The sequence below is a fragment of the Cuculus canorus genome, chromosome 11 (genome assembly GCF_017976375.1).
Source record: "Cuculus canorus isolate bCucCan1 chromosome 11, bCucCan1.pri, whole genome shotgun sequence".
Classification (NCBI taxonomy): domain Eukaryota; kingdom Metazoa; phylum Chordata; class Aves; order Cuculiformes; family Cuculidae; genus Cuculus; species Cuculus canorus.
Genome location: NC_071411.1, coordinates 9,719,818 through 9,741,220, shown reverse-complemented (window position 1 = coordinate 9,741,220; position 21,403 = coordinate 9,719,818). Strand labels below are relative to the sequence as shown.

The following is a 21,403-nucleotide window of genomic DNA, read 5'->3' as shown; positions in this document are numbered from 1 at the left end:
TTTTTCCCTTCTTCTCTGTGGACTTTCAGTGCTGAGAGCACACGACTGTTGTGGCTGTCTGGAATCAAAACTTTCTTTGGCAAACTTCAAGCACTAAAGTTACCTTGAAACCTTGGCCTTGCTTCTTGGCTCTGGAGCCAGAGCATTGCACTGCCCTACATTGCCTTTGGCACATTATTTAAAACAGATACTCCATCAGATGCGTGGATTCACACCTGCTTTGGACTCAACTGTGATGAAGCATCTCTTGGTGATTCCCCTGTCTACATGGAGCCTTCAAAAGCCATCAGCTCGGAGGGAGAATTTATTAGAAGAGTTGTTAATAATTAAATGCTGCACAATAACATTGCCAGCATAGGGTTCGTCAAGAACATCTTTCTTGCATGGCAGCCTTGAACAGTAATTAACAGCCACCAGCCACCAGGCAGCATATATCACTGTGCAGATTACAGCAGCATCCAATTAATTCTCCATTGCCAAAAGAAAGCAGGTGCTCAGACAAACTCAACAACAGACATTGTCTTCTGTGCAAACCAGAGGTGCTGGAAGAGGAAGCCCCACCACCCTCCCTGTCCCTCCAGCCCTGCCTCCCCCATGTTGGTGCCGCCAGGCTCCACTTGCCTTCATGAGTCCTCCGCTGGCAGTTCCCAGGAACACAACAGTGTAGTTATTGACGCTGGCCACCGCCACTGAGGTCAGGCCGCTGTAGGTGAACACGGGGGTCGCTGTGACGGGGTTCACGATGGCCAGTGGGTGCTGAAGGTGTGCTGCTCCACAGTCCAGCTGCTCTGGCTGCAGCTGTGGAGAGACACACATGTCAGTGGGCTGCAGCAAACACCAGCGGGTCCCTCCTGCCATCACCACCTCGGGCTCAGTGTGGACAAACTGCTGACAGCTCTGCTGCACCCACACAGAGCTCTTGGGCAAATCATGGAATAGGAAAATGAAGCCGGTTAATATGGCAGCAAAGAGCTGTAATAGAACCTCCTTTGTGCTTGCCAGATCTACCCTCAGAGCCAAACACAGATGAGGCTTCACTGGAGATGAGCTACCAGAGGAACTCTGCCCGTGCCCATGTTACAGGCGGGTGCCATCGCTGCTAGAGACATCCAGGTGTGCGGCACCCCAAGGAAGTGCTCTCCAGCTGCAGGCCCATTTACTGTAGTAGCACTCACATCTCAACACAAAAGTCTGGTGCAACAGCAGAAGGGGACAAGGGGACTCCTTGCACCCTTTTCCCACCAAAGCAGCCGTCCCGCACAGTGCTGGAAGCCCCCACCAGTGGGGACTGCACTGCTGGGGAGGTCATTCTCAGCCTGCAGTCCAGCTTTCCGCAGTGGCCAGTTCCCCTGCAGAGGCAGCTACTCTGCCCGCAGAGGGCTGATCCCACACCATCCTAGCGCTCCAAGGGACCCCCCTTCCCATTGGTCAGCAGTTATGGATCAGCACTCGGAAGCACACAGAGCTGGGCAGCTGCACAACCAGCAGCCATCTCTGGCTTCTTCCTTCTCAAACAAAAGGTAGAGCAAAAAGTTTCTCCAATAAAAGAACTCAAAATATCATTTCCCTGCAAGTAAGCGAGGAAGTGACTGAGAATGGAGCCAAATGGGGGAGGAGAGGCAGCTTGCCGGTGACTCTCAGGACTGTAAGTCCTGGCTCTTATCTTGCTGCTGTGGTATTCAACAGTAAAATTTCCACTGGGATGGTCTTCTACTGGGACGGGATGGGATGGAAAAGCTGCCGAGGGGAGGAGGCATCTTGCTGCAGGACACAGAGAGAAGAGCAGCAGCTGCAAAACTCTACCCAGAAATGCTGGAGCCACTGACCCCATCCAGCCTCAGCCCACAGCCACTCACCATGTGCTGAGGATCAAGTACAGCCATGCCCTATGCCCAAGACTACAAGATGCTCACCCAAGACTACAAGATGCTCATTATTTGCCTCTGGCTTCTGCTATTAAGCTGTTCCTCGAAGCTCTGAGGAAGCAAGAACTGCCTTTGTTAAAGCTAAATTCAAGACAACAGGATAGCAGGCACCGAAGGTCAAGCAGGTGCTGGGCTCCAGCAGGAGCTGCCGTGGTGGACGAGCCACCCTGCATGAGGGCTAGTGACTGAGGCCACAAGGCCAGCATAAAGGCTCCCATGTCGATTGACTATCAGGTGCCAAAGGGCGAAGACAGAGGACAATTGTTAAGGATTCTTCATCTGTGAACCTTGTCTGTGAGCAAGCATTTGGCTCCTTTGGCCCAAAGCAAGACAACAGACTTCACTATCCTGTGCTAAATTAATTAGCACAGTTGCTGCATGACAGCGGCATTTGAAAATGGGACTGATGCCTCATATTACTCCTACCCTGCTGAGACGCACTCAAGATTTATGACCACTCTCACCCTGAATCCTCTGAGATTCTCCTTATAATTTCTGCTCAGACAATGTGGATGGATTCAACAACATCTGAACATCACAACAGTCTCACTGGCGACAATTTACCTGCTGTCACTCCTGCAGCAGCTTTTATGAAGGATTGTGGGTGCAGCTGAAGCCATTCAAATGATGGGCATGTTTCAAGGGCCATTACCACATCATCTACCGTGTCATTTCAGGCTCATCTTAAGAGAACCCACAATTGCGCTGTCACCCTTCCCGGGTGCAGGCATGCAGCGGCAGCGCTGACATGCCAACAACTGCAGGTATTTGCAGGCTGCCCGCAGCACACCAAATTAAGGCCCTGATTGAAAGAAGTGCTTGTACAAAACTCTAGACAAGAGACCACTCGTGGCCCAAAATCCACACCCCTAAAACTAAGCACATTTTATGCCTTATTGAACTCAGTGATAATGTAGATATTACTTCCAAAATAATCATTAAGAGCGCTAATTTAAGCGGAAAATATGCAGGGATTTGAGCCTGTACCTTCTAAGAAACCGGACCACGTGCTTCCATCAGACAGGAGAAGTTGACAACCAGCCTATTTAGCATAGTCACTCCTCCCTGGGCTGAGCACACCAGGCCCTGTTTTAATTGCCTCATTATCACTATTACTTCATTAATGGAACCAAACTAAATCTTCAATCCTCCCCTCTGTTCAGCCCGTATAGGAGATTAGGCAAATCTTCAGGCTTTGCAGCGAGTGTGTTAGACCTGGGCAGGACCACCCCTGTGCTCCGACCTCGACCCCAGACCCCATTTTGGGGTGCATCTCCCACCTTGTGCTTCTTCTCCCTCCTAACCATGACCAAATGTGCTGGGCCACATTACAGCAACAGGTCCCTGGAAAAAAATGGTGAAGAAACTTGCTAAAACCCAAAACATATGAGAAAAAAAACTGGGCTGTATCTCTGGGAGAGAGAGAGCGTACTCTCACAGGTGGAAGGAAAGAAGCCCTTGCCAGACCACAGCAAGGCTGGTGACCTCTCTGCAATGGTTGGGGCAGGGTCACAGTGGCATGGGGACCACAGTCCATGGCACTGCCTCTCCTCCTCTTTGCATGGAGGAGACAGCAGCAAACCTCATCGGGCTGGATGTGAACTCCAGGTGCCAGTCAGCTCTCAGTTTTTTGCAGCAGCTGGTGAGCAAACAGTGCTGGTTTCCTGAGTACCTGGTGCTATCAGAGACCCACAGAATCCTCTGTCCAATGGCACACACAGCAGACAGCTTCCCCGTCCTGTGGAACCCCCAGCTCAGAGGGAATGTGCTGCTGCAGATGAATCCAGATCTCATTTCCCTGCTGCTGGACCAGCGCAAGCATGATACTGCAAACAGCAGACTGGGTCCTCTCCACAACAGCACTCTGATCTCAGTCCTCTGTGCCCCAGCAGACACCAGACCCCACAGCCACTGCTGCTGCCGGTCACACCAGACATGAAGTAACAAAGACTGATCTGAAAAACTTCCTCTGCTAAAGCGAGTACCAAGCAGGAGGCAACACGCTTGGAGCTGCAGCTCAGTTCACATGGGACCTAGACGAAAGGATCAAGTATTGTGGATGCAAGTGACTTTGCTTAATGCATTTTGCAGTTTTACAGCATTTCAGTCTATTAAAAAATAAAATTGGAGCCCAAATTCTTAAGCGTGTGCATTTCCCCCTGCAACGGGTAACACAACTTTTTATACTATAGAGAAGATATGGCAAGCCACTCCTGTTTCTGATTTAACAGTCCTTTCCATTCACAGCTAGACCTTTAGAAATGCACTTGGTTTATTTATTTGTCTTGGGGTTTATTATCTCTAGCCCGTCTTCATTACTCTTTACCAAAATTAACCACCTGAAGTTCACAAGGCTCCTTCCTGCTGGGAAACTGAGACACAGAGGTCTCCTCGGGCCACCTGGGAGCCCTAGGGATGCTCAGAACCTCCTCTCTGCAGCAGCTGCCCAGGGAGCCAGTACCGGCATTTGTCTGCCAGCAGCTTTGCTGCCTCCCAGCCCAAGAGACCCAGCCTTTTCTTCTCACAGGTGGCCAAAATCACAGGAAGTTCCTTATCTGCTGCGCCTGCCTGCTTATAAATCATGCATTTCAGAGCTAATATCTGCGCAAAGTGTTTTCTACAGTAAACAGGATGTAACTATTCTAACACAGGCCAAGCTTTGTTTTGGCTGCATATATCCTTCCTCTCAAACACCTTTCTTCAAATGACATCAGCTCTTCCAGCGGACGGGCAGGAGGAGACACATGGTGTTTCCCTCTCCCAGGTCCCAGGCTGAGGTGACACACTGTGCTGCTGCTGTCTGTACACCACAGCACCAAGGGGACAGCTTAACTCTGTCACATTATGGTAAACAGGATACGGCCAAGCCACATCCTTCTGCAGGCAATCACCGCAGCTTGGGAAAATGCACTTAAAGGTCATGCTAAAAGGCTTTCTCCATGCAGAATGGGTTAAATCTCACTCCGTCTTAAATCAAACTGCCTTACCCTGAAGTAGGGAGCGCATAAATGTTAAGTTTTCTTCCAAAACCAATCTCTGTCTATCATCTGCATTTTAAAACAACCCTGTGGGCATTTATTGTATTGCCACTATTTTTCTGCTACGTGCTCTGGATATTCAGTAACTCACAGAAATATTGGGTGAGTCTAGATTCAAATCCTTCTGTACTCCAAACTTTTGACTCTGCCACACTGATGCTAACAAAGAGCCATCTCGGGTTCAAGCTGGAGACAACCCACAACTGGCACCGGCCAAGCAGCGTTGCTGTCACCCTGCACATTTGCAGTGAGGGTGTACACGGTATTTCTGTAAAATTTCACAAGCGATGCAAATTAATTCAAACCAAGGAGCCACATCTAAGAGGAAGGTTAGTTAGATTAACCCCTGAGTGTGATTGCAAAAACAAAGTGGGACAGACATAAAAGATTTCCAGCTGCATCAGAACTCATCAGAGCTCGAGTTCAGCTGTTTTCACAGTGTGAGTTCAGTTCTTTAGCCCAGGCCTAAAAGGAGCAGAAAATGTGACTTGCCAGAATTTCCATTACAGCTCCCCAACCCCAGGCGCTGCGCCCCAGAGGCAAGGGTGCAGGATGTCCCTTCGGGAAGGAAGTCTGCTGGAAACAGAAGGAGGAAGAGGAGTGGTGAGGCAGCACTCAGGAAAACCATGAAACACACTGATTTCTGCATCCTGTGTTTGTGACCTTAAAAATAGTTCTTAGGCAAAGATGGAGTTTATTTCTGAATCAAAAGCAGGCTGCAGTTCAGAAAAAAGTCCTGCAGCTTTTGCTTTCAGCAAGGCTTTTCTGACTCCACTACAGCGGGTCTGAAAGCTTCGCAGAGCAGCAGTAAGTGGAAAGGGAGTCCAGCCCCTTTCATGCCTCGTATCAGAGAGGATTAAAGTGTTGGCTTCTAGCATGCCTGGAGTCCTGGGAAAATGACACAGCCAGCATCCGATAATCCGCTCCAAACTTGTTGATTTGTGGGACTTAGCCATCGTCTTCATAGGCTCAAAATTTGGCAGTTGCTCCCATACAACTGACATTTTCAGGCCATTAAAGTCTGTGATAAAAGGGCTCTAGTTTTATCTCTTGCCTTCCTTAACATAAACCATTAGGCTTTTATTAACATTTAGGTATGACTCAGGGAAATCTCTGATTGCAGAGAGAATATTCAAAATAATTCAGATACTGTCCAGAGAGAATAACACGACATAGACTCAAAGCTGACCGGCAGAGAGAGTCTAAAAAACAACACGGAAATATTGCATAGGCACCAAAGGAAAACAGGCAGAGAGATAGATGGTGGCAAGATGGCCTGGCTGCATTACGAAAATGGAAAGTACAAGCCCTCTTCTGTGTCCGGCAGAGCCCAGACTGGCCACAAAACCCCTCCCTGGCAGAGCTCATTCATTCCGGAGCCCACCGACGCTGCCAGCAGTTTGTATACACAATCACGCGTTTATCTGCTGGAGTGTCGCAACCAGAGCTGTCAAAAACAGGCTTTTTGGGATGCCTGGAGGAAAATGTCATCCTCAGAAGAGGACTTTACTGTTAAGGCACTTGAGACGTAAGCGGTCTCTAATTGTAGCGCTGCCGCAAGGGCAGGCATTATCACAGACCTCCTCTAACTTCCCATCATATTTTTTAGGCAACGGGAGGCAAATCAACGTGCACTCTTGGCCCGTTGAGGCACTTGGGCTGAGAACCTCTGACATACAAAGCTTACTGAATTTTTCTCAAGTATCATCCACACTAAGCAATCAGCCCCTTCCCAGCACTGCAGACGTCCTCGAAAAAAGAGATTTAAAATGAGGTTCGCACCCTGGTTACACTGGTTACTTAGACCACAAGTTCCTTGAGTGAGGAAGTGGCGTTTTTGCTGTGTTTTGCACATTTGCACAGTGCCAGCCCTGGCCAATGGTGCTCTGCAAACCACCAGTGTGACACCAGTAATGGGCTATCCAAATCCATCTAGCTGTTCTCAATGGAAACACAGACCATGTCCTACTCTCAGGCAGCCAGGGCTCTGGCTCCACCACACCAGCAGCTTTTCCATCCGGACAGCATCTAGACACACCATGGTGGGGAGTGCCGGGGTAAATCAGCACTGCCTGACTGATGCCAGAGGACCTGTCCTGTCAGCAGGATCTGCCCAGATGCTCCTCTGGAACATGTTTGAGAGCCACTCAGCAGCCCCTAAGACCTCTCTTGCAGACCTTCGTGTTGGTTCATGTCCCGCAAAAACAAAATGATTCATGTGCAGCCCCATGCACCTCGGCCCCACATGGGTGACAGCTAGGACAACTATCGCCTCCAGCCCCAATCAGGAAAGTTGCTCTCTTGCTGAAGAGCAGCGATTGCTCATGAAAAACTACCAGCAGAGTCCTTCTGACATTTCCCCCTTGAATCACTGCTCCCGGGCCAAACACGCATTCACCACACCACAGCCAGCAGCAGAGCTGCATCAGCCGTGCGGAGAGAAAAATTACCGTGTCAGTGTGCCCACTCCTCCCTCCACCGCAGGCAAATGTCACCCCTGTGCCAAAAACCGTTCCCTTGACTTCTAGAGCGCTCCTGATGCCCGGCAAGATTTTTAGCCCCTTATCTTCATTTTCATTTTACAAGAGAGCTTTTTGTGCCTCCCATCTTATAAAACTCATTCTTCCCTCTTCCTGCTCTCAACTCCAAACCTTTCCTTTCCTTCCACCTCCTGACATTGACTCTTGGCAGCTTCCCATGGGACATGTACCTGATTGAAACAACCAAGGCTTGTGTCCCTCACATGAAGTGAGTGAAGCAAACACGGAGTGAAGCCCAGCAGGCACAGGACCGGTGGCCACTGGGGAAGGCAGGGCACAGCAAGCACTCTGCAGAGAAGTGGTTCTCCTGGGACTATTCATCTCCTTAGACCTGTTCTGCACGAGAATTATGCAGGAATCTGCACAATCAGAGGTATAAGATGCCCAGCAGCCCTGGGTGCCTATGCCACTCGTCTTGCCCTTCACTGATTTCTGGGGTTTTGGCAGCGGTTGAGGTTCTTGCCTGTTACAAGATGAGGTGCTCGGCAGACCACATGCCTGGACCCAGGCTCAGGGCCAGAGCTGGCCTGACAGGCTGACCCCATCTGCCCCCTGAAAACAAATGAGAAATCATTTTCAGTGAGTCTGCAAAGACACAGATCCCCAGTCAGTCCAAGGAGACCTGGGTCAGATCAAACTGCTGCATCTAAGCAGCACCAGCCACAATAACCTCTGCCGCAGACCTCAAACCACCAGTGATGAGGCGGTTTGAAACACTGAAAGACGCTCTCAGCACCGAGTCTGTCTCATTTCAGAGGGCAAACCCCAAGCTCTGCCTGCTGTTTAGCAGCAGCAGTCCTGGCCAGATCTCACATAGTGCCATCTCAACTACTGCCAGCAAGAATCCATCTTGAGGGGAAGATGTACTTGAAAGACTGGGACAGGACCGCGGAACAGCTGGCTCGTAGGCAAAGTCAGTCAGTCTGTGCCAGTGAGGTCAAAGCCCGACAACGGCTTAAACAAACACAGGCTTCCTGCAGCCATCCATCTTCTGCTCTGTCGCTTCAGGTGCAGGAGGAAAGGGCGGGGGTGTCCACAATGGGAGCCTTCCTCGGGGTGTTAAGGAGGATGTTAAGAGCTCCAAGGAGTCCCCAGAGGCTCCAGCCTCAGCTCCAGCAGCAGCACAAAAGCTGGACGCCTGCAGTTAGATGGTGTGATCATCCCCTCAGTCTCCTCCGCCACCTCCTTCTACAGGAACTGGCTGGATTTGAGGCCATCCATTGCTCCCTAAGTCCCAACCCCGTCATGCTGACCCTGAGGCTGAACTATTGGTAAGGAAAGACAAGGACAATATTGATGAGAGCCTGGTAAGACCTGCTTTGCACAGACCTCCCCCAAAACACCTTCCCCCCAAGCCAAGCTGGGGGTCTGGCACTTCACCCCACAGGGAGCTGAAGCAGCACGTGCCACTGCACGAGGAACCGCTCAAAGCAGAGAAATATAAAAAAGTAGCAGTCTTTTAACTGAAATTGCACATCCTTCATGCTGCCAGGAAGACTGGTCAAGCTTATTATGTTAGCCTTCATCCTGCATTAAATACAATACTTCAGATTATACTATCAAATCCCCCAGGAATGGGCAGGCAGAGGGATTAACGAACAACAGGCTCCAAAGGGGTTGTCATAGTTAAAATAGCATGTATTTAAGCAGCAAGAGTTTGTATGTCCTTTAAATTCACCCCTGTTGGAAATGCAGCAGCTCCTCTGCCCCGCTCCCCACAGACAAGGAACGGAGCGGATCAGCTGAGCACGCCTCATCCTAAGGACGCTCACGCTGCTCTGAAAGCTGAACTAATGCATCCCCCTCAAAACTGTTTGGACTAAGACGCCTGATTTATCCGGGCTGTATTTTCTTAGCCGCTCTTCCCACCACTCAAGCTGTGTTTCTCATTTATATTGAGCTTTGGCTTCAGCAGCCAATTTCAAACTATTGAAACTCCTTCCCACAGGGAGGAGTCCTGGGTGAGTTTGGCTCCTCAGTCCTCAGGGGTTATTTTTTTATTTTTGCTGCTACCAACACTTAGCACTTTATATGCTCAAAGTGCTCTGACAGCCTACCTTGCGATTCTGGACTGAAAAAAGCATCCATTAAAGTAACAACTCCTTATCTAACACAACAGGTCTTTTGCATGTGCCAGTTCAAATCTGCTTCATTTAGCAATAGTTTATAGTAAATGTTTTCCTGTATTTTCCTCATTAGTTCTGCTGAATCAATTAAGCTCTGAGATAATGAGCAGAACTCTATTCTTCCTCTACACATCCTCCATAAAACCTGACTCGGAATGGCAGCGCTGCCCCGTGCCATCATCCATGTGTACCACTACATGTATCACCTGCTCGGCAGCCTCAGCACCAGCATCCAGAAACAAAACACCACCGCTTGTACTCAGAACCCAGCCCAGTGCGACAGCTTGTCATGGAAAAGTTAAAAAAAGACTTTTTGCTCATTAACCCAGCACTCCAAATGCAGAAGTGACTAAGGCACAAAGATGAGGTCTAAGGCAGATGCACTTCTTCCCCAGCTCATAGGTGTGCCCTTCCCCCACTCTAATGCACACCTCTGCCCTCATTTTGCAGACAGAGAAAATGCAACGTTGAATGGATGGTTATGGAAAGTACAAAGAATGAAGGTGTGAGTCGAGGCTCCTCTGACCTGCAGCCAGCGCTTGCATTTCCACACTCTCCTCTTGCAGACAGTACCTGTATGAAGCAAACACATTCTTCACCCACCTCTCTGAAAGCACTGTGCTTGTAGACTTGCCAGAATTGCATCTCTACAGTTTCATCTTTGGCAGTCTTCCCATCCCGTCCCCCACCCCAGTTAGGTAATAAGGATCAGCAGAATAATTTCAAAATTTGTCCTACTGGATTCAGTAACTGAGCACCTCTTTTATTTGGTTAAAGTATGGAAGGCTTTCCTTTTCTCTACCATTTTATATTTTGTCTTCAAGATCTGTAGAAACTGATGTCAAGACCTGTAGAAACTGATGTTTCCAAAGCTGTTTGGATAGATTCACTGAACTTTGCAACTTGCTGTGACACTGATCTCAGCAAAACAAAAAAATGACACTACAGTTAGGTGATCTCAGGGACATAGCATTGCAATCCCAGCTCCTCTCCAAAGCTTGAAACCTTTCTTCAGCATCTTGACAGTGGCCAAGCCACCCTTCTGCGTTCAGGGAGCCCCAGCGTATCATGGTGATCAGCAGGAGCACTCTCCTAGCCGGAGGAATCCCAGAAGGGATGCACAGGATCTCAGCCTTGTGCCATCCATGGCTCACCCTGGGACACGCATGATTCAAACCAAACACAAAACTGCAGAGAAGAAATGGTCTGTATTAGTTGCTCTCCAGAGGTGGATGTCTGTCCTTTCAAGCAGAGTTTTAGCCACAATTTCCTTCCCATATAACGACCTGCCACACTGACTGCCGAAAGCCCGATCTGAGTCCACTCCCTGCATAAGCTGGCTCCCAGAATTGGGTCCACCACTCTCCGAGGAACAACATGCATCGACACACCAACCCTGGTGCCTTTGTACCGCTTGCAGTTAACATCTGGATCTGCAAGACACATTGATGGACGATAGAGACTCACGAGTCAAACAACTTTAGAAACTGCTATTTTATATTACATTAAAACCCCCTCATCTTTAACATTATACTATAACGCTATCATTATACTGTAATTTTTTTCCAACTCTTCCTAAAAGATTACACACAGCCATTTTCTAGGGCATACCATGTTTTCAATGGCTCTTTTTAATCAGGCAATCCACCAGAGATGGCTTTTGGCCACTAGCAGTTCACAACTCATTGAGTGCTGGCAGTGGTTAGCAGACAGGGGGATGAAAACCTAACAGCTGAAGGGGTTTTGCTCCAGAAGGGAGCAGTATGAAGCAGCCTAATACTTTAAACAGAGGTGAAACAGAAACAGGAAGACAAGTTCCAAATTTCCTTCAAATAACAGAAGTACGTGTTCCAAAATCCAGACTTTCAGGCAATTTTGCTTCTGGATTAGAACTGAAAGATTTTATTCCAGTGCCACTTGCAATGCATAAGCTGCAGAAATCTTATCAGAGTAATGACCCTCCAATGATTTGGGCGCAAGAAATGGGCAGCTAATTCCAGCAGCTGCTGCTGTCTGGCCCAGACCACTGTGCCCAACATCAGCCACCCTGCACTGTCTGCACCACTGGCACAGCTGCCAGCACAGGTGTGGTGGCTGCAGATCCAAACACAAGCCTGTAGCTTTGCTGAGGCCTGAGACTTGAACTGAGGTTTGCGCCCTGGACTCAACAACTCCTGCAGCTGACACTCCCCTGCACGGCAGAATCCTCAGGAGCACGGCAGCAAATCCAGGGACTGCAACTGACATGCTGCCTTCACAGGAGGGTACAGCAGAATGAGCCCCTCACCACGAAAAAAAAAGCCTGAATATCCAAGTTAACCCCGTTGCCCACCTCAGAAACACGCCAAGACTACATCCCTCTTGTCTCGCCCCTCACCTATAAGGCTGTGCTTATCCATAGGTCCCTTCCTCCAAAAAATAATGCATCCTGAACTGGAGAGGAAGGCACGGGGACTGGGAACAGCAGATCAGCTCTGCTCAGATCACAAACCATCGCTGCTGCACCCCTGCTGCTGCAGAAAGCTGGTGCTCTCCATGTCCCCCCACCTCCAGGGCTGTTCTGGTTCCAACCCCCAGCACAGATCTGCGTGAGGAACCAGCGTACGCTCCCCACACTGGACAAGCCCTGCTGACACTCAGAGGGTAATGAGGCAAAATCACCACAGGCTTTGATATCAGCCCTGCTCATCAGTGCACCACATCTAACAAAGGCTCATCCAGGTTCTGTTTGATATGGGCCTTCTTGGGAGCGAGCTGTCCCACGCCCCTGCCGGCCTCACTGCTGGAGCAGCAGCTGCCAGCAGAGCTGTTATCCAGATGTTAAAAATCAGTACTACTCCCTCAGCTCAGAAGTTGTTACTAATTTCTACCGGTCTCTCAAAGTGGGAGATCACCGTAGACAGTCTGCTACCTCCTCCGCTTGCTGCAAGGTGTTAGAGCCCAGCTTGAAAAGAAAATAAAAACTTGCAAACATTTACTAACCCAACAACAACAACAACAAAAAAAAAAATCAAAACCAAACCAAAAAGCACAAAGCCAAACAGATGCCTCCTGCAGATGCGGGGGTCAGCTCCCTCCCGCCACCCTGTGCTCCTGCGTACGTGTGTACTCCAGCACTTGGGACCTCAACACAAATCCTGACACTGCCACCCATCTAATTAACAAGGCACCGATCAGGCAATTTCTGACCATCTACTTCCCCCTGTGAAAAGAGGGTGTAACACTTCCCTAGCACAGACTGGTGCATTGTAGCGAGGGTTCACAGCAACCAACAGACCTGTGAGTGTGTGGCTCCTTGAGCAAGAGGTACCTCTGGGCATCATCACCATGTGCCCCTGACCACAGAGACACTTCTTCCTCCCAGTCAAGAACACGGACCCCTGTCCGTCACCTCCTTGGTGCAAACAAGCGGTCACACGCTTGCACACGCAGCCCCTGCAGCTGGGTAGCTGCCAGCCGCAATGGGTGACCCCTTGCGCATGCCGCACACAAGCCCGAGCTGGGAGGCGCAGCCACGCTGCTGTAGGCAGCACGTGGTGGCACTCGGGTGGTTATAATTGATTGTTTCCAACTGCTGCCCGTTCTAGCTTGCCCCATGTTTGCATTAAATTACCACAGCCAGAGGCTCAGACCTATTATGTTTCCATCAACTTGCTGGAAGAGGTCATCAGACCGGAATATCACAAGGGTGCAGTTGCCTGTGAGTTTGAAAAGATGCTGCAATTTACAAGGTGTACCGAGGTGTTTTTACATCATCCCCAGGCACCCATCCACATCTCTAGTGTTTATTCACCTCTCCAGGTCCCCTCAGCCCCACCAATCTTCTCTCTCAATCACTATAAAACAGACTTTGAAAAATCAGAAGAGATGGCAAATCCCTTCATTTCCACCCACCAAGACCCCACAGGCAGGCTAGCACCCATCCAGGCTCCCAGGGAGCAAGTTCATGTGGGAGCCAAATGCCTGTCCTGGAAAATGTCTGGGGCTACATAAACAAAAGTGGTTGAAAACCCCTGAATGAAGAGTCTGCTGCCAAGATATGATCACTGCCTTTGTACAACCATATGAGCACCTCTCCGGAGTTTTCCAGCATCCTCCTGGCCATGATATACCTTCCACATGCCACACTGGACTCAATCAAAATGACCTTTTTCTTATTTTCTACTTAAAACACAATTTAGTTACAGGAGATCGGGTGACCGCAGTGGATTGAAGTTGACTAGTTGACTGTCTAGCTACTGAAAATGATAAGGACTGTGCAGCTGGCTGGGATCACAGCTTCCCAGAAACCCAAGGGGGGCAGCTCTGATCCCCTTCCACAAAGGGACCCGGCACCTACTTCATCCAGCCACCCAGCACCATCCGGCAGCACGAGCCCAGCGCTCCAGGAGCAGCACAGGCGTTTTGCCACAGCCAGGAGCGATTTTCTGTTCTCTCACCTAAATCACACAACTTTTTTTCTGTTTCCAGGAACAGAAAATTCTGCCACTACCACCACATTTTCTCTTTGCTATCTGGGATCTGTTTGAGCTTGAGATGCAAAGCAGGGGCGAGCCTTGGGGGTCCTTGGGAGGTGGGTTCCCACCACCCACCTTCTGCTCAGGGGCACCAACTTGCTCCCCAAGAGACTCCCCTGCTCTGCACAAAGCGCGCTGGCCCTCAGCCGCAGGAAAGCCCCCGGGCACAGGCAGCCCACGGAGCTGAGCCTGCCTTCCCGGGAAGGATGAGATTCACACGGTTCCCATCTTCTGCTCCCAGCTGTCTGCATGTGCCTTCATGGCAAGCAGAAGGTTATATTTCCTCATAAATTCCCAAGGAAACATACCCAACAGTTGGCCAGGACTCGCTAATATCAGGTGAGAGACAGAGTAGGAAGGCAGTACTCGGATCCACATCCAAAGTCTTGCTAAGTCCAGCAAGGCTCAGGCTGTGGCTTGAACCTCTCACCTGGGTCATCCCAGGTCCTGCCAACCCCTCCGTTGGCAGATCAGCCCCTCACCACCCAGCCCTCAGGCAGCAGGTTGGAGGGACACCAACTTCCCACCGCTTGTAAAACAACATCCCGAAGCAATTATTATGTATTACGGCACCACAACAGCACAGCGCAGCATTGCAGTAATGGGGTATCTGCACCTTCCAGTCCGTGCTAGCAACTCCAAACACAATGCGCTCTGCAAAAAGCAGAAATTAAGTCTGCCAGAAGAACTCCTGCCTCACTTTTAATTTACAAATTAAGTGTAAATTCCCAGTTTCCTTTTTGAAGCTAATTCTCTGGATTTATTTGAGTAGATGTAAGGTTAGAGCACATTTATTTTCATGTTTGGAATTTCTAAATTAGTATAACCCAGCACTTCAAAGTAACTCAGCTCCTATAAAACCCAACCCCACAGAGATGCCACAGTATATTTGGACAGTAAGTAGATGCTTTGTTATATTCCCACGTGTATAAGATGTTTTTTTCTTTGGGAACATTTCCTGACTGGTTTCAAACCACATTTCTATGCCCCAGCATACATATATGCTGAGACTGTTTATACAGTCTACCCAAGGAGTTCGTTTTATTTAACAACTCGTTATAGTAAAGCTCACTGGTGGGTATCTCATCCTTACACCACAAAACACTGTGCTCAATGAGCATGCAGGATCTGACACAAAGCCACAAGAGCCAGAAACTTGAGAATTAATGCTGAAACGCATCATTATCCCAGGCCGCCTTGCCTATGTTTTTCAGCACAGGAAACAAACCATACTTTCAGCCTTTTTTGAGTTGCAGACCCCAAAACATTTCCCAGGAGAGATTCAGATCCCTGGCTAGCAAATCTAAGCCTAATAAATACAAGTCTGCTCTCCCTAGTTACTTCTCCAGGAGTATTTGGAAGGAAGTGTGGGGCTCAGCGCAGAAACCACAGAAGACAAGGAGTCCGGCACAGCTGGGAGCATGGGATGGGGTTACCAGCTCAGCTTTTCCTCAAGTGTCCTTGTTTATCACACAGTGTATTTTATTTTGCGTTAAACTCAGCTGATGGTTGGACACCCAGAGCTGGAAGGTTTGTAGAGATGCCTGTAAATCCATGTTCACTTGCCCTTCTGCTGTGGCCATGGCCAGGGGAACGTGGCCGGGACTGCCCAGCAGCCATCCTCATTTCCCAGGCCAAAAAGGCATCTGCCAGCTGGAGCAGCGCAAAGGTGCCTGGATTGTGCCCCTGCCCCAAACACTGGCCCAAGAGATGGGATGGTGACAAGAGGATGTCATTGGACCTTCTCTTCACTAGGACAGGGCGGTGATGCAGCACGGCTACTCACACCACAGCAACAGCCATAACTTTTAGTGGTGCCAAGGGTGAAGGCGCTGGGATGCCCTACACGGCCACTCCTCTTGAGCCAGCAGGAAGCCAGGGATGGTGTTTTGCCTGCTCTGCTTTCACAAAGGCTCTGGGGTACCACAGCTGCGCCGCACTCCGGCCACGCAGCCACCGCGACCTTCACACCCACTGGGCCACAACCCTGCTGGGGCAGACTAGTTCAAATATGAAGTAAACCCACTCAGTGGCCTTGGGATTTGATAAACTCTGTCAGCACATTGCTGCAAATGACGTTAAAGACATTCTGCTACAGAGAGCTCATACTCGTCTCCTGGGGGCTCAAGTCCAAATTCCACCCGGGCTTCAAGTGGGCAAAATGCAGCAGTGAATCCATGCGAGTATTTAATTTTAACTGCAGGCAGTTACAAGACAGCCCAGTATTTGACACAAAATTCATTATAAAAAGCTATTTCTGTTGAGGGAAAGCAATCTTAGCACTCACCCACTCACTCTTGGTACAAGAACCCAATCAAACTAAATCCTTCTCCAATTCATCCTCCTTCCCTTAAGCCGTCGCTGCGGATTCACCGCCTTGGTAAGTGACTTTTCAGCAGCACTCATTGAGAACAAGCAACCATCCTCTACTCCTGACCCAGACCATCCTCCGCTGCACATTTTCTCCACGTCTCACAAAACCATTAAGCATGTGCTTAATTGCAAGTTAGCACTTCCATCAAAGCTATGGCCAGTTCCCCAGGCTGAGCTGGTGATTCCCCTTGCCCAGCCGTGGGGACACAGACTAACTAGCCACCTGGGCTCCCCTACCAGCTGGCAGAGACGCATTGTCCCCAAGTCCACCTGCCCTCCACAGTCTGTGTTGTCACAGCGGGAGCCAAAAAAGCGGCTGCCACCACACCAACTGCAACTGCTCAAGAGCGCTCTCCTGCAGAGCCTTCTGTTCAGTGCCAGCCTCCCACCGGACCTCTCATCATGATGCTGAGAGTAATGAGACCGGTCACTCATTGGTGAGTGCTGCCGCAGCGGTGCCGTGAGGACAGCCGGGGATGGCTGGCACATCGAGAGCCCACTGCCGAAACCCATCACTGGCGGCCGAGAGCTGCAGCTCCCTGGCTGAGTCACAGCCGAGCGCTGCAGGAGAGGAGCATTCAATTAGACAGAACAACACACAAGGGGGCAATGATTTTCCTTTCACACCGCATTACGCCTAACAGCCCCTGCTCCGTATTTGAAACAACCAACTACTTCAGCTGAACATGCGCTCGGAATGAATCAGACCATCATTAGGTTGTTTTTTTTCCTTCTAGAAGGAGCTTAAAACCCAACCACCTAGTCCACGGGAAGAACTAATGAACCACAATTTTCATAACACTGGAGCACCTATCACTGATGCATAGGCAAAAGAAAACCTGGAAACCCACTAACGGGTGGAGAAGTGGAGCTCGTAATAGGAAGGCAGCTAGATGCTGATCCGCTCTGCCAAACCAGCTGCTGCTTTAATACATTTTCCCGCTGCGTTCTCAAGGCTGGGACACAAAATGTATTAAGAGTATTTCATTGTCTTGAAGGTGGAAATTGATGTTAGTTTTTTTTGCAGCACAAAGAAACACAATATCACAACTCTTCTCTTGACACCGCCACTCTGGGACTTGAAAACGAAAACAGCTTGTTAATATGTTGGCAATTCTAATGATTAAGTAAAAGGCAAAAAAAAATTAAAGGCTCTCCTCCTGACTGGTAGGAAGGCTTCCCAGCAGGCTTGGTCAGCGGTTTTAGAGGAACACGCTTCAAATAAATGGGAAGTGTAGAAATATTAGGCATGAACGAATATTAATGGTATGCTTCATTTAAATCCTGCTGTACTTGACATCAAAGGATCTCAAAGCAGCTTTACATGTGCAATCTTACACTACATGAGAGTTAGCTTTCTGAATAATAGTAATAAATACAGGAGTATGCAGCAAATCAGGAAAGTGCAGCACCTCGGGTTAAATGACTGGTTCAAGGTCAGCAAAGGCAGCAGCGTCAGGCAAGACTGGAACACGGTTTTCCCCGTCCACCCCATCTAACCACCAGCTACACCGCTGTCTCCATGCAAACAAATTTTGTCATAGCCTGATCCTGCCACACAGGTAAACACAGAGGGTTTCTACTGACTTCTACAGGATTGGTGAGGCTCAGTGATTTCTAAGGTGCTCCTCTGAACTTCACGTCCTTTATTGCTCACAACTTCAAGAACAGAGCCATCCTTCACAGACTGGTTTTGTGGCACCAACTGAGAACATCCTTCCTCGCCTACCCAGGAAGCACTCGGAGAGAAGGGCCGCTACCAGTAGCACGTTTTATACTGGAACAGCATTACGGTCCAGACTCAAAGATGGAGTGAAATCTCATTTCTGCACTGCATCTCCCTGGAGTCACTAGGGAGTCAGCTGTCTAAATACCTTACTGGATACAGCACTTGATATTTTCAACATCAATAGACCGGTGTTAGTCATGAGTATTTTCTCTACTGAATAAAAGTCAGAAAAACCAGCTTCTCCTCAACAGTCCCAGAGCACTGAGGAAGCTCAAGGGAAGTGAGAGCCTTTCTGCCATTGACTTTCTGTTACAACTAGGCTGTTAACTCTCTAAGCACCCTTCAGAAGCCTCAGCCACAATGCCTCCCCTTGACATGCCCAGTAAAGACAGTTAAATTCTGCCAAGGGCTAAGGAGCTGTTTTGCAGGGATGCAGAGCTTCAGCGACAGCCAACAAGAACCGCAGGTGCCTTCCCATCCTGTAAATAGGATTTCTGACTCAGTGACTTCGCTTGAGAGCTGTGACCATGCCAAGGCTTCAATACTGGTCTCCCAGTGTTTAATGCACCGAGTCTTTGCAGAATTAACTCAAAAGCCAGGACAACTACCAGATTTCCTGGCTGCCAGGCAGCTTGTACTTCACCACCAGGGAAAAACTATTCAACTTGGTTAGAGTAGGTCCATGAACCAGTGCATTAAGACTACATATTTTAACACAGCGTGGAGATGCCACACTAAACACTTTGGTTACCATGGGAAACCTTTCTCTCTTTGCCACCGGCATCGCAGAGGGCAGCCCAAGCCCGAACGCTCTATCTTGCCTTGGAAATCAAACAGATGTTTTTACGATCTTTGATGGAGCTGAGTTATGTGTCCTTCCCAGAGGAAGGGAAAAAATGCAGTGTTAAAGCAGCCCTTTTCTTTCTTTCTTTCTTCTTTTTTCCCAAGCCTCTTCAGCGAAAGGGAGAAGAGGCGTCTTTCTCCAACGCTAACATTTACGGCCACTTGGTAACAAATCGTGACAACGGCAACGTGACAACGGCAAACTTTTACCCCACGGAACAAGGCAGCCTGTGTGTGTGCGAACCCCGGCAGGGCTGTCCCGCCGCGGGACGGGACGTGGGAAGGGACCGGCGATGCTCACGGGGACCGCGGCGCAGGGGTTGTGGGAACAGCGGCGTCCCCGAGGGGCGGGGGTAGTCCCTCCGGCACACACGGGACCGGCCCGGCGCGCTTCGGCTGCGGGGAACCGGCAGAGACCCAACCGGCTTCGGCGGCGGGAGCGGGGAGAGGAGAGCGGAGGGAAAGGGAAGAGGGGAGAGGAGAGAGCAAAGCGGGGGAGAGGAAGAGAACGGGGAGAGGGGACAGAGGAGGGAGAGGGGGAAAGGGGGGAGAGTAGTAGGGGAGAGAGTTGCAGGGGAGAGGGGGGAGAGTAACAGGGAAGAGTGCGGAGAGAGAGTAGGGGTGAGAGGGGAGAGCGGCGCGCACCGGCCCGCAGCGGCTCCGGCCGCGGGATGCTCTCCCGCCCGGGGAGGCGGCGCGGCCGCAGCGGCGGGACGGGACGGGGCCGCTGCTCCCGCTGTTCCCCGCGCCCATCCCGCTGCCCTCTCGTACCTGGATGTTCCTCTTCTCGCAAGCGGGGCCGGTGCCCTGCACCACGCTGTCGAGCACGGTGACCATCCCGGCGCCCGGGCTGACGAAGCAGGAGTTGCGGGCGGTGCGGATCGTCTCCTCGATCTCGGAGAAGCGGAACACGCAGAGGGCGGAGTGCGGGCGGCCGCCGCCGGCCCCGGCCCGCTCGAAGACACCGAAAAGCAGCTCCTCGGGGGGCGGCGGGGCCGAGGCGGGGGCGGCGGGGCTGCGCCAGGCGGCCCGTGCCGGGAAAACGGAGACGAGGCGGGTGAAGGCGTCGGCGGCGCCGCCGCAGCGCAGCCCCAGCTGGATGTAGGACTCGGTCAGCTTCTTGGTCTCGCCGCTGCCGTTGAGGGTGGCCTCGGCCGGGTCGCCCAGGCAGATGCGGGCCAGCAGGCTGTGCGAGGGGCTCTCCTTGTCGCCCGCGTTGGCCTCGCTGTTGAGCGCCAGGTAGGCGTAGGGGCGGCGGGCGGGCGGCGCGGCTCCGCGCTGCAGGAAGGCGCGCACGAAGCTGAGCTTGTGCCGTGCCTTGGCGCCCTGCTTGATCTTGAAGATGTTGTCGTCGGAGGGGTTGATATCGAAGGTGAAGAGCTTGGCCAGGTCTCCGCGGGCGTTGAGGGCGCGGATGGCTATCTCGGGCGTGTTCTCGAAGCGGTGGTCCTCCAGGCTGCCGTTGCGGGGGAAGAAGGGGCTGCCGAAGCCCGTGTAGGTAGCGGCCACCAGCAGCCGCGCCCCGCCGCCGCCGCGGCGCAGCACCAGCCCCACGGTGGAGGCGTTAGGGTGGTTGGCAGCCACGTTCAGCATGCTGGGGAACACGGTGACCGGGTCGCTGCCGCCGGGCGGGAAGCGCACGGCCACCGCCGAGATGTTGGCCATGCTGCGCAGCTGGCAGAGCCCCTGGTAGATGGAGCCGCAGACGACGAGCACGCCCTGCTCGGGGTCGGGCTGCAGGATCTTGTTGTAGTTGTTGGTGAGCACCTTGGGGTGCTCGCAGGAGGCCTGCGGCAGCTGCGGAGCGTGGCACAGCGGGCTGTCCAGCACCGGCCCCACCGCCGCCTCTGCCTCCAGCGCCAGCTCGCCCCCCGACAGCTGGAAGAGCCGGTTGACGGCCGCCAGGTACACGCGGGACCCGGGGCCGTCCAGGGCGAAGTTGTTGGTCGGGGTGGGCGAGCGGAACTTGCGCTGCACCTCCAAGCCGGCGGCGCGGCCAGGGAGCAGCAGGAGCAGCAGCAGCAGGAGCAGCAGCGGCGCGGGGGAGCGCGGCTCAGCCGGAGCCATCCCGGCGCGCCGCAGAGTGCATGAGCGAGGGGCCGGCAGCGCGCCCGCCGCCCAGCGCCGCCCGCGGGAAGTGCCGGGCGCTGCGCCGAGCGGCCGCGCCTCCCGCAGCCCGCCCCGCAGCCCGCCCCCCGACCGCCCCCGAGAGCCCGGCCGACCGCCGCACCTCGCCGTGAAGCGGTGCGGGAGCGGCGTGCGAGCGGGATGAAGTTAGCGGGGTTCCCCGCCCCGCTGTGCGCCGGGGAAGG

At 51.6% G+C, this 21,403-nt stretch overlaps 1 protein-coding gene across 1 annotated transcript in view; it reads right to left on the bottom strand.

Annotated features, from left to right (window-relative positions):
* PLXND1 (plexin D1) overlaps positions 1-21,240 on the bottom strand; it is an 83,327-nt gene extending 62,087 nt beyond the window's left edge. The window contains exons 1-2 of the mRNA XM_054076882.1: positions 19,863-21,240; positions 622-798 (exon numbers count right to left, since the gene is read on the bottom strand). Of these exons, the coding sequence (XP_053932857.1) occupies positions 622-798; positions 19,863-21,158 (1,473 nt within the window). The 5' untranslated portion in view covers positions 21,159-21,240. The remainder of the gene's footprint in view (positions 1-621; positions 799-19,862) is intronic.
* Positions 21,241-21,403: the final 163 nt, after the last annotated feature.